General features: G+C 42.8%; 1 protein-coding gene across 1 annotated transcript in view; it reads right to left on the reverse strand.

The window, feature by feature from the left end:
• Positions 1-27053, reverse strand: part of LOC126474454 (putative inorganic phosphate cotransporter) — a 95133-nt gene extending 68080 nt beyond the window's left edge. The window contains exons 1-2 of the mRNA XM_050101926.1: positions 26777-27053; positions 338-558 (exon numbers count right to left, since the gene is read on the reverse strand). Coding sequence (XP_049957883.1) covers positions 338-558; positions 26777-27053 — 498 coding nt within the window. The remainder of the gene's footprint in view (positions 1-337; positions 559-26776) is intronic.
• Between the last annotated feature and the right edge of the window lie 375 nt (positions 27054-27428).

Here is a 27428-nt window from a genome sequence, read left to right on the forward strand (position 1 = left end):
TTTATTCTTGGAGCACTTGTTGAAATGACATGTTACCAGTTAGATACAAACTCGTAAATGTTTCTCATCATTTTCCTGTAGCCTTCTTGACAATGAGCTACGGACCTGTAACGAAGCGACCAGACTGGAGAAAGCCGAGAAACGCTAGCAACGTTCTTTCATTCGATATATTGATGTCGTACAGGATGTCTTGTTACTGATCTTAACAAATGCAATGATTTGTATAGTGAGTTTCCTGATTTTGGTCACTATTACATATCTGTCACATCAATTCAGTGCTCCACCTTAAAAAAGCTGACAACTAGTGGAAGCAGGTTCCATTTAGAGAGCTACTCACGTCCGAAGTGCCGGGTTCGTAGATTTCTCCGGGGCAGACGTCTTCGGTGCTGGTGTTGGCGTAGCCGTTCAGGTGATGACCCTCCCTGGCCTCTCGGATCTCCAGCGCCGTCAGATTGACCATGGTCACGATGGCCACCGACAGGTTGACACGCAGCGCATACAGGTTTGCCACGCCCAGCATGCCCATCAGCAGGAGAGTGTAGCGTACTTTCCACCAACCTGCACACACAAGTGGGGTTTTGTTTCATATAAACTACATTTCCTCTCCGTTGACAAGATAACACTAAGTAGCCTTATAGCCGTTCCCTTTACTGACGTGCTGCTCTTCTATTAGGTAACCGGTTCGAATGCTACAAAAGACTTTCTTACCCAGTATTTGACACGCAATGAGATAACGGCTTGTGCTGTAGAACCGATCACCAGACTGTGCCCCAAAATCTAGTGTTAAATCTGGAATGTGTCAGAGTATGTAGTAGGTAGTGTTCCTGCTGATCCGTCTGTGTCATTCATACTTTAAGCTCTGCAGTGCTTTTGGTATAATTACGTGGATACGGAAAGTAGATGAATATTTTCCGATGAGTCAACATTTTTTTCGTGTGTAGTAGCAAACAAGTCCAATGTCTATGTATGGTGGAGAGGAAACGATGCCACACAAAAGTTGTGTGTGATAAAAACAAAGTCAATATTTTCTTAAGGGGGGTAGGACGTCAAACGGGCTGACTTGGAGCAGGGGAGGCACCACAGGACATTTTAATTTCCACTGTCTATACTTTTACAAGTAAATTCCTAAAACTTTGTCAGCATGACCAGGAAGGATTCAGGATTCACACTCGTGGCAGCGGAGTTCAAAAACATAACAAAATAATTTTTTTACATGTGAAATTTCATTATTTTTTCACTTATTATTGGCTGCATTTGTTGCTATAGGTACACTTTTCTTCATAAGTAAGAGAGACTGTTCAATGAATTTTTCACAGCATACAAACCATACTTACAGGTGTCTGAAACCCTAGAATCTATTTAATTTATGAGAAAATGAATGAGCTGTTAGGTTTTAAACTTTATGTTTAGAAAAAAATCAAATTTTGTAGTTAATTACCTCAATTTTTACCACAGTTTTTAATAGATTTGGAAAATTCTAGAGTTTCATACACCTGTAAGTATGGTTTGTATGCTGTGCAAAATTCATCAAAGAATTTCTCTTACTTGTGAAGAAAAATGTACCTATAGCAACAAATGCAGCCAACAGTAAGTGAAAAAATTATGAAATTTCATATCTAAAAAAAATTATTTTGCTATGTTTTTGCACTTCCACTGCTATGAGTGTGAATTCCGGATCCTTCCTGGTCATGCTGACAAATTTTTATGAATTTATTTGTAAAAGTATAGACAGTAGAAAATAAAATGTCCTGTGGTGCCTCTCCTGCTCCAAGTCGGCCCGTTTGACGTCCTACCCCCCGCCCCCCCTCCTTAATGGGTTCAGGTCTGTTATTCGCAATGGACAGAAGAGATCACCAACATCGCAAAAAACATATTCGGGAATGGGAAAAGAGTGTATATGAACATTGTCCAGTTAGAAGTGGAGACCTTGACGTTGTAGGAACGACTATAGAATGAGGTAGATCATGATCTTGAATCATACTACGTTGTCAAATGAGTCCCTCAAAAACTTCTTCTCGGTTCATTAATTATTCTGCTTATAAATGGGCTAAATTTAATTAATACGACATTGATATAAAGTTTAAAACGTTTCTTCTGCTTTTCGTAACATCTTAGTTGGAGCGTCTATTGTCGGGAATTTTACTGCGCTTACAGAAATATTTTGTGATACATTCCTGCCCAGTAAACAGTCCGTAAATCCCAGCCCATAAATCTGGGAGATGTGTACAGTATTTCTCTGCTGTGGCCAGAATTGAATCCTGCATGTCGCCGTCTGTAACACCTGTACGGCTACTGCTCCGCATATGGAAGTGCACTCGTAAACGACCCTGACGTCTCTTCTCATCAATTCGCAACTTCACAGCATTCATTTCAACTGTACCTTTCAAAAATAGGGTGAGTCGTGATGCAGTCTAAGAGGCAGCCCGGTGAGCGGCACCTTCGCTCGTAGCCCAGCTCAAAATAAAATCTCAGTAATGTTAGAAAATACTTATAATGCGAAAGCAGTTATGTGGCAACGTTTAACCGTAGTGTAAATTATTCTGAATTTTACACAAACAACTCGTTTGAAGAGCTAAGGCGTTAATCATCATTTACATCACTTGACTAAAAGTTCTGTGCCGGACAGATTATAAAACATACATCGCACTTTAAAATCACATTTTGTGACTGGGGATTCACATTGACTGTGACACTACAAAATAGTGCGGAACTACAACAGGACTTCTGGCGCAGCAGCTAGTAAATTCACTGAAGGAAGAAGAGGGCATGTTCCAAAATGTGGATGCGCTGAAGACGAGGCTGCCAAAGTGGACAGTGATGGGTACTTTTGAAGTAAAAAAAGGTCCCTCAGATCAATGTGTCTTTGACATTTTGGTGGGAGTAGTGATCAGTAGTGGAATGTAACTGCCGACTTTGGTATCTAACAGTGCTTCAGATTCTCTACCCAGTATGAATATCGATGCAGACGCGTGATCAGAGGTCTTCAGACAGTGTTGGCACACGATCTCGTCGAGGGTGCAATACAGTTGCCATGCGAGATGGATGTCGCCGCTCCTTAGCTGACTAATACCACCTTGCCATTTTTCAGTAACTGCCTCCTTGAGTCAACGAGACTTTTGCCTACGTCTCATACTACGAGTATTATTCCGAGCTCGATCTGGGCTGTTTGAAAGAAATCGTTCTGGGAATTGGAACTCGTCATTTTGAAGCTTAGAAACGTTTCGATCGTCTTTGCAGAATGACTAATTGTTAATAGTTCATGATAGCGCGACCCAAAATGACTTTATTTGATGAAGTTTTTTATTTCCGCCAGTGATCACAAGACTTTTGGTCCTTAGACTACCAGTTTCGGTAAGTAATGACCATCTTCAGATATGTAGCAAAACATGAGAAATAAAATACAACCAGTGAACAGATTACGTCTTGGAAAAATGAAATGTGCCATAAATAAAAATTATTACTTTCATAGATGTGAAAGCATACGCTTAAGATATGACGAGGCATAACTGTTTTATAACATTTTCTAACACATTAAAGTCGTACTGGCATCGTAACAAAATAAACACAGAGTCAGCTTAACAGTGTCTCACAAATTTGAAATGTGATGTAAACTAGGTCACTGTTCTGGCAGTCACACTGTCTCTATCGCTACTGTTTATGACTGACTACAGTGCAGTAGCCACAGCAAATGCTCGTGCCGTAAGCTCATTAGATGTCGCTAATGTAAGTCTACACTTATTCGCTGCTTATAATATTGTAAAGTATGCAATAAATGAGCAATGCAATACGTAAAGTCTATAGTAAGCTTACCAAATGTATAAGTTATTAGAGTGATAAACTTTAATAATTAGAAAAACGAATAACGTTAAATTTAAAATTGTTGAAGGAAATAGTTAAGTGATAATACATGTTTGTGAGACGCCCTTGTGGCCATTTTAGATAAAAATAATAGCATATACAAGAACAAGGTTATGGAGCTAGGAAAACAACGAAGTTGATAGAATTGCTAGAGAAAGAAGCGAAAAATGATGAAGACAAATCAGTGACGTCTGTTGGCGTCGTCACCGGAATGTAGCGTAGGCAAGAAGCCAGTGGAGTTTAATAAATAGAGAGCCTCGAAGTCAGTGGAGTTTATTAAATAGAGAGCCTCACGTACCTTCGGGTACGCCGTTCCAAGAAAACTGTAATGAAATATTGTAACAATCACTTAATAAGATAATATTGTTAATTAAATGTATCATATAAAAAGAGAAGGGAGACTCAAATTCGAGCAAACGGAGCAAATGTGTGATGAGATGCGCCCTATACTACGTAACGACAGGGCAAGATATACAGATGAGAGGCTTTCTATCATTAACTTAAAACATCGTCAAACTAAGAAAAGCAGGCATTGGGTACAAAATCATGTTCCCCATTGAGCACTTTCGCGGCTCTATTTTTTGGCTTTGTAAATTTAAAGTCCATCCAATAAACTGAGAGCACGGTCTTTTTGCGCTCTGTGGAGAACACGCATACTTTTTTTCATTCCCACGCCCGGGTTCCCGGGTTCGATTCCCGGCGGGGTCAGGGATTTTCTCTGCCTCGTGATGGCTGGGTGTTGTGTGATGTCCTTAGGTTAGGTAGGTTTAAGTAGTTCTAAGTTCTAGGGGACTGATGACCATAGATGTTAAGTCCCATAGTGCTCAGAGCCATTTGAACCATTTTTTTTTTTGAACTTTTTTCAATACTCCCTACAGTATGGTCGGTTTCCGCTAAGTGCAACCCAAAGGCAGTTTTGTTACTCGGCTGTAAAAGCTCCTCAAAACTAACATTAAAAGAGCGACCGGTTTGGACGATACAGTACTTAACACAATTATTACATTTGAGTCTGTTTACGCCGCAGCTGTCAAATTTGTCATGTGCACTTCTCAACTAACGTTCTACGCGAAGTTGTAGCGTGTTGTTAACTTGGAAAAGGCATCTGACTTTAGATTTTCTAACACATTTCTCTGGTTGGTGGCACATTGCCGTGAAATTTCATTGAGATGGTTTTCATTATTTCTTTATTTGCACGGTCTCCTGGTTGAGTGTGCGTTTGCCTACTATTTGTTTTTTTTTTATTTCTGTAGCCTCTTGTAAGGGCACATGAACAGGCATTCACAATAACATATCTGCATTTGGGTTTTCAGAAAATGGATCATTTGTGTTTGTTGTCAACTTTCTTAATAGCAAGGCAACAGAGTTCTTCTACTTCCGTAGTAAAAGTTATTTTGGGGCGTGCTGCATGTTGCTTGGGCTTAAGCTGAAACTGGCCGTGGAAGCCTGTTTACGTTTCTTCATTTGTGTTACTCTCTGCATCGCCGTCTGTGGGAGCCATCACAAACTTTGATTCTGCCTAAATCAGAGTAGAGTGGAGAATTATCGACGTAATTATCAGAGGTTTGGCCTTTGAAACGCTTTGTTGTGACATTTGGATATTACACAGGATGGCTGAATACTACAAAATGGTTTTTGTTGCAACAAAAGCACCGGTTGCCTCCAGCTCCTAAAGTATACAGCATCAGAGAATTCCTGTTGCAGCTGCGTTTCGCATGCGGTGCACAAAGGCTGCTTTCCTGGAGCAGCACGTCAAGTGTGAGTGTGTGCTCCGCTGGTCTCGTGAGCCGCGGCAGCGAGCGCCTCAGCATCCTGTCACTGTCAGTGATACTCAGACGTCAAACGTGTTGAACAATCTCTCAGCAAGACCATACAGTCTCCCACGGTCCCACAAGAGTAACGAAGTTCTGTCAGTTGCATAGTGATCCTTGGTGCTTTTCAGTGTTATGCGCACTGCTTACCAAGCCGGAATTAAGTTCTATACAACAGAACACTCGTTGAGCAAATCAAATAAAGTTTTATGAGATCGTGTTCAGCATTGGCTCCAGTTAAGTCAACAGCACTAGGGTTTGATTGATTACTTTTAGTGTCCTCGATTAGTGCCCTATAGGCCACAAATCTTTTTCTTCTGTCATGTATTCATGGAATACTTCTTCTCCTTCATTGCAGTTAACTGAGAGTAGCTGTTCTACAGCGTCGACTACCAATACAATACCCAGTATGAAGGTACTTGATAGTAACCCAAATGTCCCGCATGATAGTTACTACACTCTTGCTTATCGAATGCTCGAACAGATTGGTCTATACTTTGAAGAAAGAGTCACACAAGTGTGTTATACTCTTTGGAGCTGTAATAGATTAATGACGTTTGGGCTGTAGGAAAGGGCAGCAGTTTTGGTCCCCACTAGTACTTATTGACGTATAGCCATTCTAAAAATTCACTATCACTCAACTTACATATTTGTTTTAAGAAAGAAAGAAACTACACACTACGAAGGAATTATCAAATAGGGACGGATATTGGTAGATGTGAAACACATGTACAGACAATGTGAAATAAATGTAGAGACAAACAAATGATTACAATTTCAGAAAAATTGTATGGGTTTATTCAAGAGAAGAGTTTTACAAATTGAGCAAAGTAATAACGTATTGGTCCACCTCTGCCTCTACTGAGGAACATCGTGCAAGATTCTGTCAAACTGGCTCATTAGATCGACTCAATCCCGACCTGGTTTCAAGGCCCTGTTCCAAAGATTGTGTACTGGGGAGAGATCCGGCTATCTTGCTGGCCAAGGCAGGGGTTCGCAAACACGAATCATGCCAATAGAAACTCTCGTCATATGTCGGTGGACATTATCTTGCTGAAATGTAAGCCCAGGATGGCTTGTCATGAACGGCAACAAAACGACGTAGAATATCGACATACCGCTGTGCTATAAGAGCTCTGCAGATGACAAGAGGTCCTGTTACGAAAGAAAATGGCACCCCAGACCATGACTTCTGGTTGTCGGGTTATGTGGTTGGCGACAGTTAGGTTGATATCCTAACACTGTCCTGAGCATCTCCAGATATGTCTTCTCTAGTCAGTGGGGCTCAAATCGAAGCGGGACTCATCATTGAAGACAATACTTCTCCTGTAAATGGGATTCCAGCGGACAGCTGTGGCATATCAACCTGACTGTCGCCTGTCTTACGGCCCGACTACCTGGCGTGATGGTCTGATTAGCCATTTCTTTCCATAGTACGATCCCTTTGGTTATCAGCCGGCCGGAGTGGCCGAGCGGTTCTAGGCGCTACAGTCTGGAGCCGCGCGACCGCTGCGGTGGTAGATTCGAATCCTGCCTCGGTCATGGATGTGTGTGATGTCCTCAGGTTAGTTAGGTTTAAGCAGTTTTAAGTTCTAGGGGACTGATGACCTCAGGAGTTAAGTACCATTTTGAACCTTTGGTTATCATCCTAGGAACCCTTATAGCACAATGTACGTCGGTGATATTCTACTCCCCGTTTTACTATTCTTCATGGCGAGTCATTCTGGGCTTACATTTCAGCAAGATACTGCCAACTCGCAAATGACGAGAATTTCTACGGCCTATGCTCATGCTTGACCTCGGCCGGCAAGGTCGCGGATCTCTTCCCAGTTGGATCTTCTCGGGTTTCCACGATCTAACGAGCCGATTGCATAGACTTGGGCACCGTATCCCTCAGGAGGACATCATGCAACCCTTTCAGTCAATGCCAAGCCGAATAACTTCTTGCATAGGGCCAGAAGTGGATAAATGAGTCAGCTTTGGCAGCAGTCATTGACCTAAACCAGCTAAGCATCGAGTCGAAATCTTGGAGAACGTTTACTGGTACGCCATTACAAGCTGCCCGACGCAGGATTCGAACCTGCGACCGTAGCAGCAGCGCGGTTCCGGACTGAAGGGCCTAGAATCGCCCGGCCACAACGGCCGGCAAGGACAGTTTCGTGAAATGCTTTTTTTACCAAGTGGAAATTAACGGAAATTTTGTAAATGTACTGAAGAATCTAGATTCAATCGTAAAGGAATTCTCAACTTCTACAACAGCCATTACTGGTCGGAACACAACCCACATTTCATCCGCGAACGTGATTTTCAGACGCGCTTTGGGATAAAGCCGTGGACTGGAATCGTGGGAGCAGTGCTTTTAGGTCCTTGCCTACAGCATTGCCATACAAATTCAATGTCCCTATGTATCGTATGTTTCTTTGAAATACTTTGCCTGTCGCATTAGAAAACTTTCCACTTGGTGTTCGGCGACAACTGTGGGTTTAGCATATTGCTGCACCCCCAGAGCTTGGAATGAATGTGCATAACTATTTACATGAGGTGTTTCCAGGGAAATGGATTGGACCTGGAGGTCCAATGTTTTGGCCTCCACGTTCCCCGGCCTTAATCAAAAATGGCTCTGAGCACTATGGGACTTAACATCTATGGTCATCAGTCCCCTAGAACTTAGAACTACTTAAACCTAACTAACCTAAGGACAGCACACAACACCCAGCCATCACGAGGCAGAGAAAATCCCTGACCCCGTCGGGAATCGAACCCGGGCATGGGAAGCGAGAACGCTACCGCACGACCACGAGATGCGGGACGGCCTTAATCCACTAGACTTTTATTAGTGGGATACTTAAATTAACAAGTTTATACTACTCCACCCGTGGATATACAAGACCTAATAGCCGCTTCGGCCATGGTCGATGAAGGTGTGTTGCCTAGGGTTCAGCAATGTGTGATTCACCGGTTGGCGAAGAGTTTGCAAATGCAAGGTGCTCACTTTGAACATCTTCTTTAAAGTGAACAATGCTCATACGTGTATGTACTGCCTCTGTGAAGGTAAGCTTATATGTCAAATACACAGAATGGAATCCTTGTGCGAAGCATAATGTGCAATCCAGTGTAGCCTACCTATTTTGTAGTTGCACCTCACTGGATAAAGTCGATGTTACTGTATTATTTTCTGTTGGCTTTATATGCGTTATAGACGAAACAAAGTGTTCGTTTAGGTCTGTAAGAACTTCATGTAATGTCTTAATGTTTAAATAAACGTAATAGTAAAAGAAATAAATACACAAGATACCGCATTGTGGAGGTGTAAGTTGGATACAGTTCTATGCTGTAACTGAAGAAAGAAGTTTGCTGTGAACGCGAATCGAGCCTCTACGAGTCTGCATATCCGTTCCCCGTAGCATTACTTGTCCCACTGAGGTAATGCTTCTTCACCGCGCTAGCTTCACGCTCTCTGTTCTTGGCCACGCTGCACGCACTTTACATAATTTCTAGGGCCTCAGTTTTTAAATCGTATCTCCATTAAACCTATTGGCGGGACTAGGTTGGTTTTTCTTGGTACATTTTTGGCTTGAATTGGGATCAGGAATCGCTTGTCGACTTCCGAGTGCGGCATTTTTTCTTCACCCGTATACCGCCACATCTGGAATGACAACGAATTTTTTTTCTCTCGAATCTGAGTGTAGAAATGTGCAGTCCTGTCCCACTTATTGAAATGAAGTGGTTGGCAGAAGAAAGTGCTAACCCACATAAGCGTATTTTGTGTTATTGCATGTTTTATGTTCGGTTAAATTCTAAGAAAAGATCTTAAAATAAGACAAGACAGTTTATAGCAGGTAGAGCTTTTCAGTAGTACACTGCTCACAAGTTTTATTCAAAACTTAAGCAGGGATTGAGTCAGGTCCCAAGACGATTCGCTTCCTGGTCAGACTAACTCCTCTTAGTCTTAAAACCGTATCGCAGAAAAACAATTGCCAACATTTGTGGTCGCGGATCAGAGTGCGGAGGCAGCAGTTATAGTTCTACTGTACCATTGCCCACTGCTTGTTAAGTATCTCCTTCGGGGATCTACAGTCCCTACCTGCTGTATGAAGATACCTAGTAAAAATAAACCCATGCAGTGAAGTTGAAACACATTGGAAACTGGGGAGCGGCAATATGTACTTCTACAATCACACCACATCTTTCTCGACACAACAAAATTGTGAAGGTTTATTTCGACGATTTTTTATGGAAAATATTTCGCATTTTTTCCTTAAAACAGATGTTTAACCGTGTAAATCTCAGCTTTTGAGACCCTAAAAAAGCAGAAGATCGTTGTAGACGATAGGTTTTTACCAATAGACCTGCATACCGGCGCTGTAAGCTACAACAGTAAGTAATTGCAAATTCACGTATTGCACTGAAAAATTGATACCGTTTATAGATTAAATATTCACTACTATACTATTACCATCCGTATATTTTTGGACGCGTTGTCACTTTTGTAATGTCAGTACAATATAACAACATTAAAATTCATAGGCAAATAATATTTATTTTAACTTCGGTACCAATTTCAGGGATAAAGATTACTGAAAACAGCAATACTTTTGCTTTGAACAATGTATAATACTGAATAATTACAGTATAAATCATTTACATATATTTCTCATATTAACCGAAATTAATGATATTTCAAATTACAACACATATAAATATAAAAACATTAAATATCACTCGCGCTGCACCTCCATTTCTCCGAGTGCAAACGTACTGGAATCCAAATAGCGAAGAGACGCTTTCTCAGGTTTTCAGAATCATAAAGTCTGAGGGGTTTTGTTCTTTTTTTATCTTTCATTGTACCAAAAATATCACCCGTTCACCAGAAGAAATTGCGCCAAGGGATAGCTAGTGTAGTAATTGTCGGTGGTCACATTTCTGTGAGAACCTAAGACGGGCCGAACTAGTGGCTTGATTATGTTCAAATGGCTCAAATGGCTCTGAGCACTATGGGACTTAACATCTGAGGTCATCTGTCCTCTATAACTTAGAACTACTTAAACCTAACTAACCTAAGGACATCACACACATCCATGCCCGAGGCAGGATTCGAACCTGCGACCGTAGCAGTCGCACGGGTCCGGACTGCGCACCTAGAACCGCGAGACCTGCAGAAGTTACGTGAGCGAAACATGGGGAATACTGCGCATAAAATTTAATACTCAATTCAGTAAGTTATAAAAATGTCATACGAAGAATTTAAGTTCACGTGCCGGTTACTGTAGTTTACGCTACATGAAAGCAAATATCGTAATACAATTAGCACAGAAAGTATAGAGAATTACATATTTATATTTAATTATTGTCGATGTATCAGTGGGACAGTGTTAGATGCGCAGGACGCCATTTGGGATTTCGAAACGCAGTGAAAAATATGCAACAGAATGCTGCCGTGCGGATACGAAATACAGTCCATCTGTACACGAGCCGAGGCTCTCAGATCTTTCGGAAATTGAACTTGACGACAGAATAGTCCAGGGAGAAGAAATTCATACTTCAAGCTTTGTCGATTAGATGGAAGAGAACCAGGAAGGAAAACTGGACAGAGTAGTTTAGATCTTGGAAAGGTATCACGCGATGAACTCAACAAACGTACAACAATGGTAATAGGATCCAGCAGGATTGACTCAGGGCCGGCCGGAATGGTCGTGCGGTTCTAGGCGCTACAGTCTGGAGTCGAGCGACCGCTCCGGTCGCAGGTTCGAATCCTGCCTCGGGCATGGATGTGTGTGATGTCCTTAGGTTAGTTAGGTTTAATTAGTTCTAAGTTCTAGGCGACTGATGATCTCCGCAGTTAAGTCGCGTAGTGCTCAGAGCCATTTGATTGACTCAGGGGACACTGAGGTTCTAAACGTTGTAGATAAATTTTGTTATATTGGCTGTAAAATAACAGATAACGACCGAAGTAGATAGGATATAGTAGAATGCAGACTGGCAATAGGAAGAACATAATTTCGGAAAAAGAGCTATCCGTTAAAATCACATATAAATTTCAGTGTTAGGAAGTAATTTGTAAAGGTATTCGTCTGGAGCGTATCACTATGTGGAAGTGAAATGTTACAATATAAAATTCAAACAAGAAATGAAAATAGGAGTTTCTGACGTGTCATGCTACAGAATGTTGCTGGAGATCAGATGTGAAAATAGAATGACTAGTGAGGAGGTGCTGAACGAAATAAGGAAGAAAAAAGTTTATGGCATAATTCATAGGTATCGAACTGAGGCATCAAAGAATCACAATTTAGAACTGGAGGACAGTGCAGGCGACAAAATTGTAAACGGCGACCAGGACTGGGGTGTAGTGTTCCGATTCAAATGGCTGGAGGATGCAGCAGTTAGGCAAAGGTGATGAGACCAGCACAGGGTAGACTATTGTGGAGAGCTGAATCTGTCCAGTCTTTCCATCTAAGACCACAACAAACATAATAACGTTATATTGTTCTATAAATCAGAAATCAGAATACTATATATAGTAGAAGTAATTCTTTGTTTAGCAGTTTGCAGTCATTCAGTAGTAACTGGGTCAGGGTTGGAGACTGTGTGTAGTTCCTAAAATTACCCTGCTCGAACTGGGAATTTGTCCCATGGACAGGTCTACAGCGCACAGATACTGGTCATAGATCCTACCCAATATACATACATCACAAGAAATTAAATCTCTTGTCAGTTGCTGCCTTCCCTGACACAGATACTTTATCCTAATGTACTTCCCCAATACACATCCTATACTTTTGTGGAATAATTCGTTTATCATGGTGTGTATTTCACTCCCTTAGTTGAATCTTTGTGGAAAGTTTCACTAATGTCACATATTTATTAGTAGCGTGTGGTATCGTGCTAGCATCTGCCACAATCCCTAAACTGTCTTGTTAGTCTTTATCTTAAAGTATAGAAGTTGTAAATTGTCTTAGCCGTGATGGGAAAGAACCAGAGCGCCAAGCCCTAATAGAAAGCACTGAAGCTCAAATATTTATAGGTACAGAAAGCTGGCTAAAGCCGGAAATAAGTTCAGCAGAAATTTTTTCAAACGATCTAACAGTGTTCAGACAGGATAGATTAAATACAGTTGGAGGTTGAGTTGTTATTGCAGTCAGAAGTAGTTTGCCATGAAATGAAATTGAAGTAGATAGTTCCTGCGAAATGGTATGGGTAGAAGTTATACCTGGCAATCGGACTAAACTATAAATTGGGTCGTTTTATCGAATCCCCGACTCAGAAGTTAAAGTTACTGAACAGTTCAAAGAAAACCTGAGTTCCTTTTCAAATAGGTATCCCAATCATACAATTATAGTCGATGGTGACTTCAAACTACCCTCGATATGCTGGAAAAATTATACGTTTAAAGCTGGCGGCAGGCATAAAACGTCATCCGAAATTGTACTGAATGCTTTCTCAGAAAATTATTTTGAACAATTAGTTCATGAGCCCACTCGAAGCGTAAATGGTTGCGAAGGCTTACTTGACCTCTTAGCAACAAATAATCCTGGACAAATACTGAGTATCGTTACGAAAACAGGGATTAGCGACCTTGTAGGCAGTAGCTGCTAGGCTGAATACCGTAACACCTACAACCATCAAAAAGCATAGCAAAGTATATTTAAAAAAGCTGATAAAAATGCTCCTAACGCATTTTTAAGAGACAGTCAACACTCCTTTCGATCTGATCATGTAGCGTAGAAAAGATGTGGAATGATTTCAAAGAGATAGGACCAACAGCAATTGAGAGATATGTACCACCTAAATTAATAAGTGATGGTAGTGATCCCCCGTGATACACAAAACGGGTCAGATAGCTGTTGCAGAAGCAGCGAAAGAATCATGCCAAATTTAAAAGAACGCAAAATCTCCAAGACTGGCAAAGTTTTGCAGAAGTTAGAAATACGAGTATAGCGCGTACTTCAATGCGAGATGCTTTTAATAATTTCCACAACGAAATTCTGTCTCGAAATCTGGCAGAAAACCTAGAGAGATTCTGGTCATACATAAATCACACTAGTCGCAAGATGCAATCAATACCTTCACTGAGCGATAACAATGGTGAAGTTACTGATGACAGTGCCACTAAAGCAGAGTTATTAAACACGGTTTTCCTAAACTCCTTCACCAAAGAAGACGAAGTAAATATTCCTGAATTCCAATCAAGAATAGCTGCCAAGATGAAAAACATAGAAGTAGATATCCTCGGTGTCACAAAGCAACTTAAATCACTTAATAAATGGTTCAAATGGCTCTGAGCACTATGGGACTTGACACCTGAGGTCATCAGTCCCCTATACTCGTAAATTAGAACTACTTAAACCTAACTAACCTAAGGACAACACACACATCCATGCCCGAGGCAGCGGTCGCGCGGTTCCAGACTGAAGCGCCTAGAACTGCTCGGCCAACCGGCCGGCTCACTTATTAAAGCCAGGGCCTCCGGTCCAGATTGTATACCAGACAGGTTCCTTGCAGAGTATGCTGACACAATAGCCCCATATTTAGCCATTACAACCGCTCGCTTACAGAAAGATCCGTACCTAAAGACTGGAAAAAAGGGAAGTAGGAGTAATCCGCTGAATTACAGGCCCATATCACTAACGTCGATTTACAGTAGGGTTTTGGAACATATACTGTATTTGAACATTATTAAGTACCACGAAGAAAACACTTTATTGACACACGGATTCAGAAAGTATCGTTGTTGCGAAACACAAATAGCTCTTTATACTCATTAAGTAATGAGTGCTATCGACAGGGGATGTCAAATTGACTCCATATTTTTAGGTTTCCAGTAGGCTTTCGACACCGTTCCTCACAAGCGTCTTGTAACTAAACTGCGTGCCTATGGAATATCGCCTCAGTTGTGCGACTGGATTCGTGATTCGTGTCAGAAAGGGCACAGTTCATGGTAATAGACAGAAAATCATAGAGTAAAACAGAAGTAATATCCGGCGTCCCCCAAGGAAATGTTATAGGCCCTCTATTGTTCCTGATCTATATTAACGACATAGGAGACAATCTGAGTAGCCCTCTTAGATTGTTTACAGATGATGTCGTCATTTACTGTCTTGTAAAGTCATCAGACGACCAAAACGAATTGCAAAATGATTTAGATAAGATATCTTTATAGTGCGAAAAGTGTAAATTGACCCTGAATAAAGAAATGTGTGAAGTTATTCACATGAGTACTAAAAGAAAACGGCTAAATTTGGATTACGCGATAAGTCACACAAATCTGAAGGCTGGGAAATTCAAATAAATACTTAGGGACTACAATTACAAATAATCTAAATTGGAACGACCACATAGATAATGTTGTGGGTAGAGCAACCAAAGACTGCGATTCATTGGCAGAACACTTAGGAGGTGCAACATGGCTACTAAAGAGACTGCTTATACGACGCTTGTCCGTCCTATTCTGCAGTACTGCAGTGCGGTGTGGGATCCGCATCAGGTGGGACCGACGGATGACATCGAATCGCGAAATAGGGGAGATAATGCCACGGACATGATACGTGAGTTGGAGTGGCAATCCTTAACACAAAGGTGTTTCTCGTTGCGACGGGATCTTCTCATAAAATTTCAAACACCAGTTTTCTCCTCCGATTGAGAAAACGTTCTGTTGGCACTCACCTACATAGGGAGAAATGATCATCACGATAAAATAATAGAAATCAGGGCTCGCAGAGAAAAATTTAAGTGCTCGTTTTCCCGCGCGGCGTTAGAGAGTGCAACGATAGAGAGACAGCTTGAAGGTGGTTCACTGAACCGTTTTCCAGTCAGTTTATTGTGATTAGCAGAGTAATCATGTAGATGTAGATGATACTCATTTTAGTATAGGTTTCTGCATCTGTCACAACGTCAGTTAAAATTTCTAAAGTTAGCAAACCTACGAACATCATCAGTTAAAGCTTCTCGCATCATCGGACTGTATGTTCTTGGGAAATGTTATTGAAATATCCGGTAAGAAAGCTCAAAAAATTTTAATCTGTTGTCTAATGTTATTAAAAATATGTTCGACTGATTTTTATAATAGCTGTACTAACGTAACGAGAAGGAAGTAATGTATCTACTCACTCAGAGAAAAGAAGAAGCAAATAAATCTTCCTGGTGTTATTCTTCCTTGTGCATTATGCAGAAGTACACCTTACTCCACAGCATTCGTTTTCAAGGCCACTAAATTCTCTCAGTGGTTAACCACAGACGTTTCATGTGGCATCTTAGTGCTATATGCAACGGCAGCTCACACCGAGGCACTTCGTCTTAGCTAAGACTGTCGCACTGAAATTTTCCTTTTTATTAACCGTTTCGGACAGGCTGTTTTCTGCTAATATTGTTTGTTAAATTAGTGAAGTTAGTGCATGTGCTGTCTGCAGTTCATGATTTCGCAAAGTTCATTTTAAAATTCTCCAGTCTCCTGGAACGCGAAAGCTAGCTGTAAATTATAATGAATACCTTGTTTTGAAAAGTAAATTTCGCATATACAAGAAAGTAAAGAAATCCTGGACAGATGGATAGAAACAATATATCTACAATAATAAGACATTTTTCTGCAACAAACGAATTTATGCAGAGAAACCTGTACAGCCTACAAGATCGAGAGCTCTTTAAAAGTTTCAGTGTACTACTACTTGCCACAGTGCATGTCCGGTGCTGTTGTATTTGAACATTTTAGGTGAATGTATTTCAGTCACCTATGTCCATTGCAAGATAATCTGAACCTACAGAGTAAATCACATAGTCACAAAGGAATTAAAGACAGTATTTGCCAGTGATCTATATCAATGGGGCAAGTTGAAAATTTGTGCCAGACCGAGATTCAAACTCAGGTCGCCTGCTTACTAGGAAAATGTGCAGGCCACTACGCCATATAGACACAGTAGACGCAGTCACCGCACGCACTAAGCTAGCACGCTGCCCTTCAGACCCCAATTAGCCTCATTGGTCGCAGCATCTCGCCAGTTCCCGTACGGGTTCGGGCTTCGAGCGCATCTTCACTGAAGGAATGTCCGAGAGAACTGACACCACAAGTGATTAAGGCAATGACCCCTTTGAGTGCAGATCCACACCAAACTCGAAGTCTTACAGCAATCGGCGAGAAGCCGCGAGCAATGAGGCTAACTAGCAGGGTTACTACACCAGTAGCGTGTGGTATAAGTTGAGAATTTGGGTCTGACAGGAGGCGTGCTAATGTAGTCCATGCCGTTGTAGTGACAGCTGTACCCGGATGGCGTAGTGGTGAGCACGTTTTCCTAGTAGACCGAACACCAGGGTACAGATTCTTCAACTTGCCCCGTTGATATAAATCAATACCTACTGACAGCTATAGTCCTTAATTCCTTTTTGCCTTGATTCACAATAGCTGCAGGATCACCAGATTTGCAGAGATTCCTTGGTACCAAGATAACTTAATCCTACTCTCATTCCACTTGGATTCGTACGTGACCTGACTTTACAACTCTAATTTTTCGTTGCTACAGATAAATAAGATGGGAGAACGAGCTGGAGAAAGAAGCGAAACTAAACGGGAAACAGAGCATACTGCAAAAGTGTTGCTATCAAGGAATTGTTTGCTGTTTTGTTTAATTTCTGCTATGTATGATAATTGAATATGTTCATTGTGGTGTCACCGCCAGACACCACACTTGCTAGGTGGTAGCTTAAATCGGCCGCGGTCCATTTAGTACATGTCGGACCCGCGTGTCGCCACTGTGTAATCGCAGACCTAGCGCCACCACCAAGGCAGGTCTCGTGATACGAGAGAGCACTCGCCCCAGTTGTACGAGAACCTAGCTACCGACCAGATGTACGAAGCCTTTCTCTCTCATTAGCCGAGAGACAGAATAGCCATCAGCTAAGTTAATGGCTACGAACTAGCAAGGCGCCATTAGCCATACAGTGATTGTACTTAAAGTCTCCTGTGTATCGTCAAGATCGATGTACCACCATGATTAAGTAAAGTTAAGTATTAAACCTGCTCCGTACTTTTCTTCCTAACATTAATTACGTATCCTGTTCCAGTACTTCACGCCCGTCTGCGTTAGTCTAGCTTGCCTTTTCAGCCATCTCAACTTCACGGTGTCGGCCCAGCTACCGACACAACATTCATCATATTCTTAAAGTTGTATATGGACCAAACATAAGCAACTCATTCATATATGTAGTGGGCTTTTCGAAATTTCCTAGAAATTCCGACTGTAGAGACTCAAGGTGTTACAAGAAATCTGAATGCTTCTGACAGTTTTCGGAATTTTCTTCTTTTACCATTTATTTCGCATGATAATTAGACCGACAGAAGAAAATCTATACCACAGTCATGCAAATTCGAGATTTTATTGCCTTATTTTTTTATTGTACCAGCCAGGTTAGCTGACAGCGCTAATGCGCTGCTTCCTGGACTCGGGTAGGCGCGCCGGCTGCAGATAGAATCCGCCCAGCAGATTACCGACGAGGGCCGTTGTGCCAGCCAGCCTGGATGTAGTTTTTAGACTGTTTTCCACATCCGGCTAGGTGAATACTGGGCTGCTCCCCACGTCCCGCCTCAGTTACACGACTCGCAGACATCTGGGCACGTTCGCACTATTCCATGGATTACACTAGATGCAGACAGCTGGGGTACACTAATTCTGTCCCTGGGGGTGTGGGGTGGCTACGGCAAGGGCATCTGGCCACCCTCTGACACTAACAATGCCAAATCTATAGTATCACTCAGACCCTGCAGCAAATGGAGTGGAATCCGGACACAACAAGAATATTTTATTGTATTTATATACGTTAATGATAAATTGTAGATACTGATTTATATGAAGATTCCGTACGCCTTTTCATACATCGCATGAATTATCTTTACGAAGAGCTGCAACACATGCACTAAATAAACGCATAAAGGCTTATTACACTAGGTTTCCAGAATTAATTTTCGTTATGTAGCGCAGAGTGTGTTAATACGAAACTTCCTCGCAGGCTAAAACTGTGTGCTCGATCGGTGATTGAGCTTAGGACCAACGCCTTTCGCAAGTGCTCTACCGACTTAGCTCTACACACACAGCCGAAAAACGCTCTCGCTTCTGTAGTTCCGGCAGTATCCCTCTCCTATCATCGAAACTGCATAGAAGGTGGACGGACATAAGAGAATCGTGGAAGTGGAACTATGGGGGTGGGTTGTGACTTGTGCTTGGGTAGTTCAGTCGTGTGAGCTCTTGTTACAAAAAGCAGAGGTTCCAAATTTGGGCCCAGGTTTGACGCACAGGTGAAGCCGCCAGCACCGTGTATATCACGTTTGTTTATGAAAGGGACCAAGCATTCACTGGTGGGAAATGAAGCAAGTGATATGTGCCACCAATGGAATAAAATATTTAACTATCATCTAAGATATGTTATTAAAATCCTGGGTTCTATAGTGCTCAGAACGTAGAGTTAGAACAAAAGTATATGAAACTAAACAGGTATATGAACTTGGATGTTAAGTAGATTGCGTCACTGCAGATTCAGAAAAGGAGACAAATTTATCACGCAGATTTCCTTTAAATTGGATATCAGTTATCTCATGTAAAAAAGCTAGGGCTTGCAGATGACATGCTGTATCTAATACAATGTACATAAACATTAGATATTACTGTATACTATTTAAATCAATGGAAGCTAACGACTGTTACTGTAATTTGGTAAATATTATTCAACACATACAAAAATTATTACATATTCGGTATGTGGGTAAACAGACGACATTTTCTGTGTTAAAATTTAATGTACATTTCACTATTCTCTTCGAAAACTGGATATCACTGTAAAAATTTGGGTAGTTTTACCAATCTGTTCTTTCATTTATTTTTTCCGTTTTCGTTGTTTTATAGTAACGGACGAAAATGTTTTGCTTAGTAAATAAACTAGATGAATGTGGCCAGTATCCATTCAGGTCTAGCTTGTTCAAAGATTCTTCACGATATTTTATGCCATCGAGTAGTACATGTAAGAGACATTTTTTTGTATAATAGATAATGTATGTTGTTGACTCATTTGGCACACAGTAGGCTAATAATCTAGTGGCAGAAAATGAGACCCATGTGGTACAACATACAACATTTCATTTAGGCAAAGCCTTGAGCTCGTTGGCAGCCCTAATCCGTACTGTGGTTCTCCGTTGAATTACCGGTCCCCGCAACGGACTGAACGGACTGGGTGGGTTGGTGGAGAGAGAGAAAGAGAAAGGAATCGAATCAATGCTTTTCACATCTCCGTAGCCATGCGTCAGAAAGGGCTATAGTTCAGACTGGACCATTTTAACCTTTGCGCAGTACACTCAATGCCCGTTACAGGTGGCAGCTTACTACAGTGTGGCTGCCACTTGCCTTTCATGAGCAGCACTTATCCAATGGAATCATCAAAGCATGCATCACCGCCGATTCGATACTTCTACTTTCCTATGAATCCCCTTCATTGAAATTCCATCAAGGCTCTCTCACAATGCTGTGTAACAAATATCACGGGAAGAGGGCATGAGCTACACTTGATAAATATAAGCAGCACCTTGTAGCTTTCATCTATTACACTAGAATATCTTTTCACTTACATCCAAGAGGGTGTTCTGAAGGACAATCTGTGTAAAATTTCGGCCGAAGTGGAAAGGAGTCTGTAGCGAGTTTCGCTTAAGAGTTAATTAGTGAGGGACGCGCCATATCAACTGTAAGAGAGTGGTGTCTTGCTCGAGTCACAAACTGGATCAGAACTGTTACTTGTTACAGAAACCTATAATGTTCAAATAACCCTGAAGTTAATCTACTGCGACACCTCCAAGAATTATGGGGACCAAGGCGCAAGGTGAAGATGGGATCAAGAGTCTTCTCCCGTCGCTTACTCCTACAGCTCCACAGTAAAACATTAAATTATTGGAAGACTGTTACTACAGTGTGTTACAACGCATTAGTATTTGTTTTCGCAATAACGTTGGGGATACATAATAAAAATGTATAAATAAACTATTAGCAAAGCCAAATCCAATTCAAGAATAGTCATAAATACGATAAGTCGGGGAAGAAAAGTACGTATGTTGAATGACTCTCAAATATCATGTGAAAGCAAAGTGATCAGTTTCCTGCCAGATTTTATTCTAGGACTGTGCCACTATTAATTCAACAAGTTGGAATTAGAGGTTTATATTTTACAGGTAGGGCACTAAGGATACTCCGAAGGTCATTTAGAGACAGTGTTTGTCCTAGGTCAGGGCTAATAAACTACTCTGCAAAATTTAAGGTGGAGATACATTGAGTACCAAAAGTTATTATCTGCTCGGGGATCATGTTTCCAGACGTTTCCCAGTCATAGAGAGAAAGGTGAACGTCGGATGGCATGAGATCAGCGTGACTACAGCGCCAATGAGATGGGCTCCACAACACGAGACAGATGAAAGATCGCAAAAAGATCGTTTTTGACGTCAGCGAGCAGTTAATTTGCAATGTGGTGGTGTTCTTCATTACAACACGGCCTGAAGACGACAGACACGTGGATGACTTCATCCGGGGAAGTATCATAGGGAAACTGGAAGAAGGACGAAGTGTGTTGAGTACAGCCCAGGAGTTTCGTATTGCTCACAGCATTGCTTCATGTGCATAGTGAGCGTTCCAAACGATGGGCGCTGCTGCCCAATGGAGATGAGATGGTCGACCACGGTCAACTGCATCAGCAGATAACCGCTAGATTGTGCAGCAGAAGGGACTCACATAAAACAACGGTGGCAACTGCAAGCACATTTAACAGGACTACAGTGCACGCAATCTGACACTCCACAGCCGCAAGGCGACTGCGTGTGGGTCTTCGCTTTGTCCTACAACAAGTAAATTTTGTGCTTGACACCGACACATCAGCCCGTTTGCAGCTATTCCAAAAGCATGGGGACGGGAGTAACGAGGAGCAGGGCCTTCTGCTCTTGTCGGATGTGAGCAGATTCTGTCTGATTAGTGAGTCTGGTGCATCCTCACATGGCAAGAGGTGGAAATGCACGAAGGAACATTGTCGAACATGATCGTTTTTGTGTTTCTGGTGTTATGGTGTTGGGAATCATATGTTACATAGGTGTACTGATCTCCAGATCGTCGAACATGGTACATTGACTGGCTAGTGTTATTATGACACTTTATTCCTTTCTTGTGTGCGACTTTAAGGGCTGCATTTGGCCCTGATTTAATTTTCATGAATGACAACGTATGACCACATCAAAAAGTGCAGATGCAAAAGCCCTTACAGCAGAGGCTATTCCGCGATTGGACTGACCTGGCCGTTTTGCCCACGTAAGTAACATCGATCATACACTATGTGATCAAAAGTATCTGGACACCTCGCTGAAAATGTCTTACAAGTTCGTGGCGCCCTCCATCGGTAATGCTACAATTCAATATGGTGTTGGCCCACCCTTAGCCTTGATGACAGCTTCCACTTCGCAGGTATACTTTGAATAAGGTGCTGGAAGGTTCCTTGGGGAATGGCAGCCATTCTTCGAAGAGTGCTGCACTGAGGAGAGGTATCGATGTCGGTCGGTGAGATCAGGCACTAAGTCGGCGTTCCAAAACATCCCAGAGGTGTTCTATAGGATTCAGGTCAGGACTCCGTGCAGGCCAGTCTGTTACAGGAATGTTATTGCGTGTAATCACTTCGCCACAGGCCGTGCATTATGAACAGGTGCTCGATCGTGTTGAAAGATACAATCGCCATCCCCGAGTTGCTCTTCGGTTTCTTGGGGAATGGCAGCCCATTCCTCGAAGACTGCTGCTCTGAGGAGAGGTATCGATGTCTGTCGGTGAGGCCTGGCACGAAGTCGGCGTTCCAAAACACCCCAGAGGTGTTCTATAGGATTCAGGTCAGGACTCTGTGCAGGCCAGTCCGTTACAGGGATGTTATTGTCGTGTAATCCACACCGCCACAGGCCGTACATTATGAACAGGTGCTCGATCGGGTTGAAAGATACAGTCGCCATCCCCGAATTTCTCTTCAACAGTGGGAAGCAAGAAGGTGCTTATAACATCAATGTAGGCCTGTGCTGTGATAGTGCCACGCAAAACAACAAGGGGTGCAAGCCCCCTCCATGAAAAACATGACCACACTGTAACACCACCGCCTTCAAATTTTACTGTTGGCACTACACACGCTGGTATATGACGTTCACCGGGAATTCGTCATATCCACACCATGACATCGGATCGATTCATTGTGTACCGGATTCTTCACTCCACACAACGTTTTACCCCTGTACAATCGTCCAATGTTTACGCTCCTTACACCAAGAGAGGCGTCGTTTGGCATTTACCGGCGTGATGTGTTACTCAAGAGGAGGCGCTCGACCATGAAATACAAGTTTTCTCAACTCCCGCCTAATTGTCATAGTACTTGCAGTGGATCCTGATTCGGTTTGGAATTCCTATGTGATGGTCTGGACATATGTCTGCCTATTACTCATAACGACCCTCTTCAACTGTAGGCGGCCTGTGTCAGTCAACAGACGAGGTCGACCTGTAAGATTTTGTGCTGTACGTGTCCCTTCACGTTTCCGCTTCACTACCACATCGGAAACAGTGGACCAATGGATGTTTAGGAGTGTGTAAATCTCGCGTACAGACGTATGACATAAATGACACCCAATCCCCTGACCACGTTCTAAGTCCGTGAGTTCCGCAGAGTGCCCGATTCTGCTCTCTCACGATGTCTAATGACTACTGAAGTCGCTGGAACGGAGTACCTGGCAGCAGATGGCAGCACAATGCACCTAATATGAAAAACGTAGGTTTTTGGGGGTGTCCAGATACTTTTGATTACATAGTGTATGTGGGATGCGTTGGAGAGACGAATTGCAGCACGTTCGCATGAAGCAGTTAATATCCCACAGTTGTGTGCTGCAGTGGTGAAGGAATGGAACGCCCTACGAGAACAACTCCATATCAACTTGGGGTCTAGCATGGGGGCACGTTACAGAGCAGGCATTGCTGTCTATGGTGGCCACACATCCTACTAAGGCCCATGAGCCAGGTTTTGTAAAATCCAGAGGGCCCTCAGAAATCGCGTGACTTCAGTGTGATTATTGTCTTTGAATAAGAGCATCATTTCTGTTCGTCTTATTACATATTTCTTTCAGCTACTTTCTCTGCTACGCATAGAAGTTTTTCTATGTATGGCGCAAGTTTCATTGAGATACGTCATTTGACATTGACACATCGAGGGAAAATTACTTTCGTCATTAAGTTTTGCACACTAGTGTATTTATGTTTCGTAAAATGTACTGTTGATTGATGCTTTCAAATTATTTTGATGAGGAGGGTAAACCGCTAACAAGTTAACAAATGTAATTCGTGAAAATTCTATGGTTTTTCGCCAAACCTTTCTCGCCCATCCAAATTGCAGCGCAATAGGCGGCTGCCTACTTCGTGTCTACGATATAGCTGGTTATGTATACTGCTTCAGATGCTACAGATGAAAAGCACAACTCACTCACATTTGCTTCATGATTTAAGCTTTGAGTAGCAGTAAGAGAAAATGGGTGAGATTTTGTTTTTTTCTTTTGGCATTGCAGTGTGTCACGTCGGCTGCAATTAGTAGTTATCTGGCTCACTGACAGAAATGTCATACCGTTGGGATAGGTACACAATTTATGTGATGTTTTAGGCCGGCGAGAGTGGCCGATTGGTTCTAGGCGCTACAGTCTGGAACCGCGCGACCGCTACGGTCGCAGGTTCGAATCCTGCCTCGGGCATGGATGTGTGTGATGTCCTTAGGTTAGTTAGGTTTAAGTAGTTCTGAGTTCTAGGGAACTGATGACCTCAGATGTTAAGTCCCGCAGTGCTCAGAGCCATTTGAACCATTGTGATGTTTTAGTAGCTGAGAAACATTAAGATAAAATTAATGAAAAGTTTTGTTAACATCATATTTCTGATTCCTCTATTGCAACGTCTGTTACTTGTAGCATTTTCGATAACTCAACGAAAGAATGCTTTCAAAGTGAATTACAAACTATCTCGACGGCAGCAAAACATTTATTTCATTGGCTACCGGTTTCGGTCAGAGTGTGACCATCCTCAGACCATTTATACCATGAGCGTAGGCGTTGACGGTGAACGGAACAGGTGTTATGACTCCACGTCGAGCAGTCCTTCTCCGTTCACTTCCATCTCCTACCACCAAGGTATAAACGGTTTGACAAAGGTCACAAACTGACCGAAACCGGTAACCGCTTAAATAAATATTTTATTGCAGTCGAAACAATTTGTAATCCATTTTCAAATTACTTTTAGCGACCCACTGCTTCTCCAAGAGAAATGTTGTCAAAAACTGCCAAAAAAATGCATCGGGATCCTCGACATACAGGGTGTTACAAAAAGGTACGGCCAAACTTCCAGGAAACATTCCTCACACACAAAGAAAGAAAATATGTTATGTGGACATGTGTCCGGAAACACTTACTTTCCATGTTAGAGCTCATTTTATTACTTGTCTTCAAATCACATTAATCATGGAATGGAAACACACAGCAACAGAACGTACCAGCGTGACTTCAACCACTTTGTTACAGGAAATGTTCAAAATGTCCTCCGTTAGCGAGGATACGTGCATCCACCCTCCGTCGCATGGAATCCCTGATGCTCTGATGCAGCCCTGGAGAATGGCGTATTGTATCACAGCCGTCCACAATACGAGCACGAAGAGTCTCTACATTTGGTACAGGGGTTGCGTAGACAAGAGCTTTCAAATGCCCCCATAAACGAAAATCAAGAGGATTGAGGTCAGGAGAGCGTGGAGACCATGGAATTGGTCCGCCTCTACCAATCCATCGGTCACCGAATCTGTTGTTGAGAAGCGTACGAACACTTCGACTGAAATGTGCAGGAGCTCCATCGTGCATGAACCACATGTTATGTCATACTTGTAAAGGCACATGTTCTAGCAGCACAGGTAGAGTATCCCGTATGAAATCATGATAACGTGCTCCATTGAGCGTAGGCGGAAGAACATGGGGCCCAGTCAAGACATCACCAAAAATACCTGCCCAAACGTTCACAGAAAATCTGTGTTGATGACGTGATTGCTTAATTGCGTGCGGATTCTCGTCAGCCCACCCATGTTGATTGTGAAAATTTACAATTTGATCACGTTGTAATGAAGCCTCATCCGTAAAGAGAACATTTGCACTGAAATGAGGATTGACACATTGTTGGATGAACCATTCGCAGAAGTGTACCCGTGGAGGCCAATCAGCTGCTGATAGTGCCTGCACACGCTGTACATGCTACGGAAACAACTGGTTCTCCCGTAGCACTCTCCATACAGTGACGTGGTCAACGTTACCTTGTACAGCAGCAACTTGTCTGACGCTGACATTAGGGTTATCGCCAACTGCACGAAGAATTGCCTCGTCCATTGCAGGTGTCCTCGTCGTTCTAGGTCTTCCCCAGTCGCTAGTCATAGGCTGGAATGTTCCGTGCTCCCTAAGAAGCCGATCAATTGCTTCGAACGTCTTCCTGTCGGGACACCTTCGTTCTGGAAATCTGTCTCGATACAAACGTATCGTGCCACGGCTATTGCCCCGTGCTAATCCATACATCAAATGGGCATCTGCCAACCCCGCATTTGCACTGACTACAAAACCACTATCGTGATGAACACTAACCTGTTGATGCTACGTACTGATGTGCTTGATGCTATTACTGTAGAGTAATGAGTCGCATGTCAACATAAGCACCGAGGTGAACATTACCTACCTTCAATTGGGCCAACTGGCGGTGAATCGAGGAAGTACAGGAAATACTGACGAAACTAAAATGAGCTCTAACATGGAAATTAAGCGTTTCCGGACACATGCCCACATAACATCTTTTCTTTATTTGTGTGTGAGGAATGTTTCCTGAAAGTTTGGCCGTACCTTTTTGTAACACCCTGTATGTACTTTAGGCAGCACTTAGAACAGAAAATTTATTTATAAGTAGTACAACTTTTTTTCACGTTGTAATACGTCACGCTAGTTTTGATTAGTAGCGTTTTGCAGGAAAGGTAATGCACATGAAACTGACAAATCCCTGGTGTGCATCGTGAGACAGCAGAACACTTACGCTTGGTGTCGGGGGGCAGCGGCGGCTTTTGGCTGTCAGCGTTGGCATCGGCGCCGGCGCCGGCGCCGCAGCCTCCGTTGGCTGCGGCAGCTTTGAGGGCCTCCTCGACGCGCAGCTGCACGGCGGCGGGCAGCGGCAGGGGGTCCAGCGACACCAGCGTCCTCATGGCGGCGGCGGGCGGCACTGCGGCCACGGGCCAGCCTCCGCGCCTTGTCCTCCCGGCGGCGGTCGTTAGCCGCCGCGTGCTAAGTGGGCGCCGGCACGTGATCACTGACATCACGCCCTACCCCGGCGACTCTACGCCTTGTTGATGTCTGGCCTGGCATTCAGAGGACGCAGCCGGCACCGGTCATTGGTCAGGCGGTCGTTGAACGGAGCTGGGGGTGGGGAGTTGGAGCATCCTCACTCCTTCTCACGGACGACTCTGGTTCCGCTTCGCAAACTTTACCATGTTTGGTCCTGCGTGTCGCTGCAGTCATGCCGACTTGAGAATCATGAATGTATGAGACGATATCGCTAAGGTAGAGATTCTTGGTTAATTTCAAACTAAAAGATGTGTATTCGTTAATTAAGAGATATCATAACGCTGGAGCCGGCCGTGGTGGCCGAGCGGTTCTAGGCGCTTCAGTCTGGAACCACGCGACCGCTACGG

This window comes from Schistocerca serialis, chromosome 4 (assembly GCF_023864345.2).
Source record: "Schistocerca serialis cubense isolate TAMUIC-IGC-003099 chromosome 4, iqSchSeri2.2, whole genome shotgun sequence".
Lineage (NCBI taxonomy): Eukaryota > Metazoa > Arthropoda > Insecta > Orthoptera > Acrididae > Schistocerca > Schistocerca serialis.